The sequence below is a fragment of the Curcuma longa genome, chromosome 11, assembly GCF_044706935.1.
Source record: "Curcuma longa cultivar G26 ecotype Majalengka, Jawa Barat chromosome 11, ITB_CL_G26_1.1, whole genome shotgun sequence".
Classification (NCBI taxonomy): domain Eukaryota; kingdom Viridiplantae; phylum Streptophyta; class Magnoliopsida; order Zingiberales; family Zingiberaceae; genus Curcuma; species Curcuma longa.
In genome coordinates, this window is record NC_133871.1 from 1,138,191 (window position 1) to 1,148,159 (window position 9,969).

The window sequence follows — 9,969 nt, forward strand, 5'->3', positions numbered from 1 at the left end:
ATAAATAGATATAATTTTCATACTAAAAAATATGGAATGGAAAAAACTATAATGAATATTGGGATTGATATTCAGTCATCCAATGATGGAGGTACAAGAATTGATTTTTATGATTTGCTGGATGAAATTGTAGAGGTAAAGTGTTGGTGCGGGAAGCATCCGACGATCGAACCTAAGTTTTGATTATGGCAAAGGGATTCAAAGTTAAGTCCATTTGTGATCTAACGGTTTGAATGAGTTTGCAGGAAAGTCCTAAGTGTACTTAGGCAAAAGTCCTAGCTGCGGTTAGGCAAAGGGAAAACCCTAGGGGGTGGTAACCCTAGGTCATAGGGGGTGGTAACCCTATGCGAAAAGTCTTGGTGGGTCGAGTGCTTCAGGCAAAAGTCCTAGGGGGTGGTAACCCTAGGTGAAAAGTCCTGGTGTCGCGAACCAGGTGGAAGACTGGACCAGCCGAGAAGCGGAAGTCCAGCAGAAAGTCCGGGAGCATCGAGCGCCGAGCAAAAGTCCAGTCGATCTGGAGGATTGAGCTGGCGTCAGGTAATCTCTCCTGAGGGGAGTAGGTGAGGACGCGTTCCCCGTAGAGGGAACAGTAGGCGTCGGGTCCACCTAGGATTTCCGGATGGAAATTCAAAGTCAGACCCGGACAGTCCAGAGGCTGTCGATATCTATTTTTATTTATGTCCTAACTTTGTGTTGCAGGTCTGTTTTTGGAATTAACATATTTTGCAGGGACCAAAATGCAACATTTGAGACGGATGAACAGTATTCGAGACGCCTTGAACGCCCTGCGTGAGATCCACGCGTAGATGCAAGGTTTACCGTGGACAAAATCTTGATGCATGGTTTATCATGGATGCATGCACGGTTTACCATGGATAAACTTTCATGCATGGTAAAGGTTTACCGTGGATAAACCTTAATGCATGCAATTACTATGGATAAACTTTCATGCATGGTAAAGGTTTACCGTGGATAAACCTTAATGCATGCAATAACTATGGAAAAACTTTGATACATGGTTTACGGTGGATAAAATTTGATACATGGTTTACCGTGAAAAGCTTCAAGACTCTATAAAAAGGATGGCAGCAGCGTTGCACAGAATTAATTCTTTGTAAAAAGCCATTCCTCTAAAAGGTGCTGCCAACGAAACCTTGCAAATCCTTCCTCCATTAACGTGCTGCCAAAGACAATTGCTTTCCAAAGTTCTTCAAGGTGCTGCCACCAGTTCATTGCTTTCCAAACTTCTTCAAAGTGCTGCCACCGAATACAATTGATTTCTAAGGTTTTCATTTATTAATTATTGGTATAACACTTGTATTAAATTTTTTCGATATTATAGTTGTTGCCCATCGAAAGCGATCAACGATCGCGGGCCTTGGAGTAGGAGTCACTCAAGGCTCCGAACCAAGTAAATCTTGGTGCCTTTGTCTCTTGTTTTTTTTATTTTTTTTCCGCTGCGTTTATTTTACTCGTACGATTCCGAAACGAACAAAATAGCCGCGAGCGCTATTCACCCCCCCCTCTAGCGCTTTCGATCCAACATAAAGTACTCTGGACCATAATTATGAGTTGTTTATTTATATGTTGCCAATTTGACCTTGTCAAAGGGATGAAGCTCCGTCCATAGTTTAATTTAGTTGAAATAAATTATAAAAAATTCTATAAGAGATATGAACCATTTGTGTTAGCACAACAAGCGATTCAAGTATTTTATATTTCATATCCTAGTTTAAAACGTGAGAAAATTGATTGGTGGGTTGTTTATAAAATGATAGCCCAGAAAAAATTGAAAAATATTGGGAAGACATAGCATATCAACAAGAGGAAGTTATAAACACATTTCAGACCAAGGAATATAATATTTCAATATTACGAAATCCCAATGAAATAATGATAGACATGGATGCAAGTGAAATTTATGAGGATGACGATAAGGAATCTAATTTTGAGACAAATGATGAGAATGATGAAAATGATGTTGAAGAGCCAGACGATGAGAATGAAAATGACAATGAGGATTTTAATTTTTTATGATCGGTAAGTTTTGTTCTCTTATTATCACAAAAATATATTATGTATTATCTTTTTTCTATGGATCATTAAAAGATTTTTTTGACATATTAGTGTCTTGTTTCGCGCATTTAGTGTTTCAATTTAAATATGATATTTTTTATGTTCTTCATTATGCATCCGATGAATATATAATTTTTATTTACTTTATCATTCTAATAATTATGGTTGATAGTTTTGACGTGGCGACCATAGATGAAATACTGATGGAAGATCACGTTCTTAACCATCACAGTATGCTTTAGCACCTTCACATTCCCATTCCCTTGTTGGCAATATACTTTCGTCCCTCCTTCAGTTGCAAGACCTTCCCATTCTCAACAAATAACTAGTAATGTATCTTCATCAATCCCTTCAGTGCAACACTCATTTGTTGAAAGAGAATATAACCGAGAGTTGATAGCCCCTTGCGGAGATTCGTAAGTATTAAAAATTAAAATTTTACATATATTATTTTTTTAATTTATAAAACATATTCATTTTTCAATTATCTTATTTATTTAACATTTTTTGTTTCTAACTTTATGATAGATTTACAAATTCTATAGATGTGATTCATGAGCTTAATAGAATAGTGAATAAGCATTAGGGAGGAGCTTCGATGACTTATATAAACACTCTGAAACGAACAAAAGAGCTATGATGGAATGAATTTAAGGTAAACTATCCCAACAGTTTATATATGAAATCAATATGAATATAATCAATTGCTTATTTCCCATTGTAGCGGGCATTCACTTGGGACGCAATTGAAGAGTTTGAAATAAGGAGGATTTTTTAAAAAAATATGGCGATCACATCTAAAACGTACTAAGTCATAGGAAGACCAAGGAAAAAAACCAAACTATATCACTTAGGAGAATTGGGACAAGATTGTGAATTTTTGGGAATTTGAGAGAGCAAATGAAGGAGTGAATAAAATAAAAAATCAAGCTTATAATTCTGAGGAATCATTTATAACATATGTGGGAGGCTCGATAAATATTGATAAATATAAACAAGGATTGGTAATTTTTTTCAAATATTAATTTTTGAATCTAATTCAGACTTTCATTATTTCTAACAATATTTTTTTATGCCAAGGAAATGAAGACTGAACCATTATTCATAGACATTTTCACACATATATTTCATAAAAAAAGATAAGATGTGGAGCGGGGAGAGAGCTAAAATAGCTAAGGTTTGTAATTTTAAAACTTTGAATTATTTAATGGATATTTTCAATGTTTATTTAAACATATTATATTGAATATACCATAACAATATAGTAAGATGAATTTATTAGGTTAATCTCTTTAAAATTTATTTTCATTGCTTAATAGATTATTTTTTTTCCATAAATTTAATTGCTTACTAGATTATTAGGATAGAAATTCTCGTTTTTCCAATAAATGTCAACTTATTCAATGATAATATGAATGTTCATAATTTAAATCCTATATAGTCTCGTGATCATATATATATCTAATCAAAATTATACGTTTCTACTATATTGTTATTATAAATTTATTTTAATTTTTTTATGACAATATAGGAGAGATATGATGAGTTAGCATAAAGAAGTTTGGGTGATAGTGATAAAATGTTGATGAATTTGAGTCATCTGTTGGTAAAATGAGTTAATGGATCGAAGCAATTGGTAGCCGAAAGGAGGAAGAATATTTTGGACTGGGTTCTTTGAATAGAAGTTGTAGAGTCACTGATATATCTTCTTCCACCCCACCAAAAGTAAAGAGCATAAAGGAATCAATTGTTCAAGGGTCGAATCTCCCAAGAACTCACGACCTGACATTCACGCCACTATGCACTTCCTGCTTGTGTACCTAAATTTACCTCCCTCTATATTCATGGGGCCAGCTCTAGGGGGTTGCTGATATGACGGTTTTACATAAATAAATCAATTGCATGACGAGGTTAGCCATTTGAAGGAACTATTTGTGTAAAGGGTCAATGAACATCAAGAGGTCTGCACACTGCAAAGGCAAAGGGATCAGAAATTCAACGAACTTCACGCAAAACACATACAAGAAATAAATGAGTTTCGCCAACAACATATGTGGGAGGCTCGATAAATATTGATAAATATAAACAAGGATTGGTAATTTTTTTCAAATATTAATTTTTGAATCTAATTCAGACTTTCATTATTTCTAACAATATTTTTTTATGCCAAGGAAATGAAGACTGAACCATTATTTATAGACATTTTCACATATATATTTCATAAAAAAAGATAAGATGTGGAGCGGGGAGAGAGCTAAAATAGCTAAGGTTTGTAATTTTAAAACTTTGAATTATTTAATGGATATTTTCAATGTTTATTTAAACATATTATATTGAATATACCATAACAATATAGTAAGATGAATTTATTAGGTTAATCTCTTTAAAATTTATTTTCATTGCTTAATAGATTTTTTTTTCCATAAATTTAATTGCTTACTAGATTATTAGGATAGAAATTCTCGTTTTTCCAATAAATGTCAACTTATTCAATGATAATATGAATGTTCATAATTTAAATCCTATATAGTCTCGTGATCATATATATATATCTAATCAAAATTATACGTTTCTACTATATTGTTATTATAAATTTATTTTAATTTTTTTATGACAATATAGGAGAGATATGATGAGTTAGCATAAAGAAGTTTGGGTGATAGTGATAAAATGTTGATGTATTTGAGTCATCTGTTGGTAAATGAGTTAATGGATCGAAGCAATTGGTAGCCGAAAGGAGGAAGAATATTTTGGACTGGGTTCTTTGAATAGAAGTTGTAGAGTCACTGATATATCTTCTTCCACCCCACCAAAAGTAAAGAGCATAAAGGAATCAATTGTTCAAGGGTCAAATCTCCCAAGAACTCACGACCTGACATTCACCCCACCATGCACTTCCTGCTTGTGTATCTGAATTTACCTCCCTCTATATTCATGGGGTCGGCACTAAGGAGTCGTTGATATGACGGTTTTACATAAATAAATCAATTGAATGATGAGGTTAGCCATTTGAAGGAATTACTAGTGTAAAGGGTCAATGAACATCAAGAGGTCCGCACACTGCAAAGGCAAAGGGATCAAAAATTCAACGAACTTCACGCAAAACACATACAAGAAATAAACGAGTTTCGCCAACAATAGATGTTAATCATGCAACATCTTCAATTAGCCTCCACTCTAAGTAAAATTACCCTTTCTCTACCTCCTCTCGTTGATGCTCGTGACGGTGATAATTTCTTCGATGAGGATGGTTATATTTGGAATTGTTGTGTATAAATGTTATTTGACTGTTACATTTGATACTCTTTACGTTGATTTTCTTGATTTTGTATGGTTGTTTGATGATGTTTTATTTTTGTTTATGATGATGCTACTAAGATGCTTTGCTTGAAATTGTTGTTTATGATGATGCTTTACGTTTGATACTATTATGTGCGTCTGCATGGTGATTTTTGTATATTTTTGTAATGTTTATTTAATACTAATGATTTGTAATAAATTATGCAATGAAAATAAATTCGTTGTAACTTTTGCGATAATTTTATGGTAAATTTATGATGAAAATAAGTCTCGTCATAGATTTGTAACAAATGATATTTTTATCATAAATTTGCGTCGAATGATATTTTCGTGGCAAAATTTGCCGTGGAATTTTTTATAACAAAAAATTTGTGATAATTCTTTTTTTAGCAAAATTTGTGACAAAAAGTATCTCATCGTAAAATTTACCATGCAATTTAATTTGTCAAAAATTTTATGATGAAATTATTTTCATAGTAATTTTGTAATGGATTTGATTTGCATCGCAAAATTATGATGAAATTCATTTTTGTTGCAAATTTAGTCGCTAATTTTGCATCAAATTTTACAATAAAAAATTATTTATTCTAAATTTGACGATGAATTTCTATTTTTTTCATCGCAAAATTTATGGACAATATAAAAAAATTTTATTGCAAAATTCATCGTAAAGTTTTTGGCAACGATTTTTTCTGAAATATTTATCGCAAAATTCATGCAAATGAGGATTTTTTTATAGTGAGTAGTTATATTAATAACTACTGCAATATTATAATATTATTGTATTAACTATTACATAGTCCAGAATAATTAATCGTAATTATTAAAATAATATTGAAAATAAAAAATAAAATTATAAATAAGGAATATTCTAGAAATAAAATATTTGCATTTTTTTAAAAAAAAAAAGGAATCTTTTTTTTATGATTTAATTTGAAGTGTCTTTTTAATTTTTATCTAAAAAAAATTGATTGCTTTAGAGTTTTTGCGAGTCAAGATTTTGTTTGATGGAAATCCCTAAACAGCAACTTGTTCACCTACTCCGATCGAGGAAAGGAAAACCCTACATCTCAATCATTAGAGCTTCTTTCAATGTCTGGCATCTCTTTTCTTAAAGGAGAAAGAAAGTCTCCTGAACCGTATCATTAAGCTGAAAGAGCTTTGACAAACTTTCCTTGCTCGTTAAGAGTTCAAAGTGTTGGCCTCCCTCAAGTCTTGTAAGAAAATAGCTCTCTTATTTCAAAAAAAAGGTATTCCCTAATTTGACTATCAAAAATAAGTTATCCACCCTCGGAAATCAATGTCTAAGATATTCATTTCATTTGTGACTCAAACTTTGATTCTTTTTTATGTCATCCTTACGTCGTAACCAACTCAGCTATGCCCCGGGTTACGACGTAGTATTTCATTTGTGACTCAAACTTTGATTCTTTTTGAAAATGTCGTCCTTCCAGGGATTGAGTACATGAGACTGATTGGGATTTATCATTTTTTTTAACCGATAGATCCTTTGTGACTCAAACTTCTATTAGGGCACATTGTCACTATTATTTTCTTGTTTACTGTTGGCATGCGATATACGTTACCGATCTGTAGGGTTTGGCAGACCTGCTCAAAACCTGCCAAACTCAGTTTCTGGTCAACACGTACATTTTTCTAACTTCTGAGACTTTAGTTTCACTCCTCGTGGTTGCAGCCTTTATAAATGAACAGCTTACTGGGATTGGATTGATAGACAGATGATCAATCACATTCAATCTAAAAGCACTTTTTGACACAAAGCGATCAAGTTGAAGCCTCTTAACTTAATGTTCAAAGATGCTTGTCCAACAAAGTAGTTGCACATTTCTTGTGTTAATTTTCTACACAATCATTGGAACTATAAAGGTGGCATACATTAATTAGATTCCCTTAAGTAAGGGCCATGATACCGCCTAGGATTGAAAAAGAGTCCAATTTATTTGAAAAAGGAAAAAAATTAAGTTATTGAAACGGTTTTTCAAATTTGACTCATATCCTCCTCTTCTTTTGCAAAAAAGTGAAATCCGTCATTCCAACAGCTCACACTGATCGGCTCCACGATCATCTATGAAAAGGTAAATCGAGAAACTGCAATTGGTCACGACGGAGGAGGATATTGCTCGGTTTCGTCGAGATTCGAACTTTTACCCTCTTTTGCAAATCTGCTCCGTGAGGAGGTAAATCGAGAAACTGCAGTTGGTCACGACGGAGGATGGATATTGCTCAGTTTCGCCGAGATTCGAATTGTGCAAATCCGTGAAGAGGTAAATCGAGAAATTGCAGTTTGTCACGACGGAGGAGAGTATTGCTCAGTTTCGCCGAGATTCAAACTTTCTAAAGTCTGCTCATCGTAACCAACTCAGTTATGTTTCGTCATAACCAACTCATATCCTGTTTATATAGAAGGGATGAATCAATTGTAACTTCTTGATTTACCTTCTAATAGATGATCGTGCAGCTGTCCATATAAAATTATTAAAGTGACAGATTTCACGAAGAAGAGATCCTATATATCCTCTATTTATTCTTTTTTTCCCTTTCATTCACACCTCTCACTTCGAAGTAAATGGAGCATTAGTTTACTTTTTAAAAGTTTAAATTTGGTTCGCAAGTTATGTGGCCTGGTCGCGACTATATAAGCGCGATCCGATCCATGTACAACGACTAGGGAACCACCGCTCATCTTGTTCCTTCCTCAGGGCGGAGGAGAAATGAGCGAAGCAGGCAAACTGATGCCCATCATCAGCAAAGCCTACTGTTTCTCCTCGCCGATCACCTTGACAGTAAGGCAGAGGCCTCGCGTCATCAGCGGAGGTGGATTCGTAGTCATGAATTCTACTCAGCACGCCGTCTTCATGGTCGAAGGCTGCAGTGCCCTCGGTGCCAAGGGCCAACTCAGGCTCAAGGATGGCCATGGAGAACTATTACTCTCCATCACTAAGAAGGTGAGAAACCAAATTAAACCACCCAAACTGATCAGACAATATTTGTTACTTCTCTTTTCTTCCCTTTGCAGGAAAGCATCGTCCAATCTCTGAGCATTCGAAATCGATGGGAAGGATACTCGACCGACTGCGAAGGGGAAAAGAAGTTCATTTTCAGCTTGACTGATCCGAAGTGCCCGATCGGGAAGGAAATCAAGATCAAAATTGAACACCAGGGAGCCTCCAAAGCCTGCAGGCACTTCCAAGTTAATGGCTCCTTTGCTCATAGAACTTGCAGTATAGAAGATTACAGAGGAAACATCATTGCCCAGGTACAGGGATATATATCGATACATAGTTCACCTTTCATAGAACAAAAAGATTTGAAGTTTAACATACAAAAGGTGTTCTTTGATGTGAAGTAGCTCGGAGCGAAGGGATCAAATGGCAGGGACTGGTACACTGTGACGGTGCAGCCGGGGCATGACCAAGCCTTCGTCGTCGCAGTGCTTGCGGTCCTCGACAACATTCATGGGGAGTCGACCAGGTGCTGATGAAGATGACAGAAACATGAATGCTAATTAACGACTTGTTCGAGTATCCCTATGTACTTATCAGGGTGATTCTGACATGATCTGTGTCTTGTTTGATATACATTTGTCGGTTAAACACTTCCATTCGGAGTTACTCGGAAACAAGTTCATTATGAGCATATATCCAAATAAGGGGAAGCATAACAAGTTCATTATGAACATATCCTAAATAGAGAAACATGTGATAGATGTGTAGGAAAGATTAAGGCTATGCTTCCTTAGAAGCGAAGGAAAGGAATCGCTGCTAAAAAAATCCTTGGAAGAGAAAAGAAAAGATGGTTCATAAATCCATGGATGAATTCATAAATCCATTGATGGTTCATTATTTTATAACAAGTAAATAACGAAAAAGATGGGTAATCTATCCTTTTTCATGAAAACAACTACTTAAAATTTTTCGTGCGAAAAGCTTTTTTCAAATTTTAAATCCGTCATCTCAAATAAGCAGGGCATAAAGGTCTTGCAATCAAGGAATAAATTGATTATGAGCTTCAACACACACATAAATGTTGGAAATATGAATTGAAATAAGAGAGGTGGATGGAAAAGTCATTCATGTGCATAGGAGTTTAGTCTCATATTAAGGAATGAGTGGTTTGTCAAATCACAGCTATAAAAGTTGTGAACATGTATGGAGAGAGACTTTTTTCTCATATGCGGATTAGCAAGAGGAGCAAATCCAAGGTCCAAACTATACTGAACCCAAGTGACTCATGTATGAGCACGACCTACGCTCGTCAAAAGCGGACCAGTCAGGGAAAAATTTTCTCAAGCAAATCATGTTTTGCGAATAGAATATGTTTTGCTTCCCACTCAAGTGTGTAAGAGACACATTAATGGTCATCTCGAAAACATTAATGATAAATTGTAACCGACAGGGTGAAATAGTTAACCATTGATGGTTGGCACTAGAGTTTCGATCCAGACAGGTTAGCAATGGAGTTTCGATCTAGGCGAGAAAGCCAGTAAATGGTCTTTATTCGGTCATTTAATATCGCCAAGGGTTGATTGTTGCAAAAAAGATGATAACACTCACCCCAGACGCCCCTCCATTG

At 34.8% G+C, this 9,969-nt stretch overlaps 1 protein-coding gene across 1 annotated transcript; it reads left to right on the forward strand.

Moving 5' to 3' along the window:
- Positions 1-8,041: 8,041 nt before the first annotated feature.
- On the forward strand, positions 8,042-9,031 carry LOC141842047 (protein LURP-one-related 6-like). Its single transcript, XM_074730265.1, has 3 exons — positions 8,042-8,342; positions 8,414-8,653; positions 8,747-9,031. The coding sequence occupies exons 1-3, from the start codon at positions 8,109-8,111 to the stop codon at positions 8,873-8,875; spliced, it is 603 nt and encodes a 200-aa protein (XP_074586366.1). The 5' UTR covers positions 8,042-8,108; the 3' UTR covers positions 8,876-9,031.
- Positions 9,032-9,969: the final 938 nt, after the last annotated feature.

What these genes read in the sequence shown, in the direction of transcription:
- LOC141842047 (XM_074730265.1), top strand. Translation starts at nt 8,109, where the DNA reads ATGAGCGAAGCAGGCAAACTGATGCCCATCATCAGCAAAGCCTACTGT. An exon ending in TACTCTCCATCACTAAGAAG is followed by an intron (nt 8,343 to 8,413) that starts GTGAGAAACCAA and finishes TTCCCTTTGCAG; the next exon opens with GAAAGCATCGTCCAATCTCT. An exon ending in GAGGAAACATCATTGCCCAG is followed by an intron (nt 8,654 to 8,746) that starts GTACAGGGATAT and finishes GATGTGAAGTAG; the next exon opens with CTCGGAGCGAAGGGATCAAA.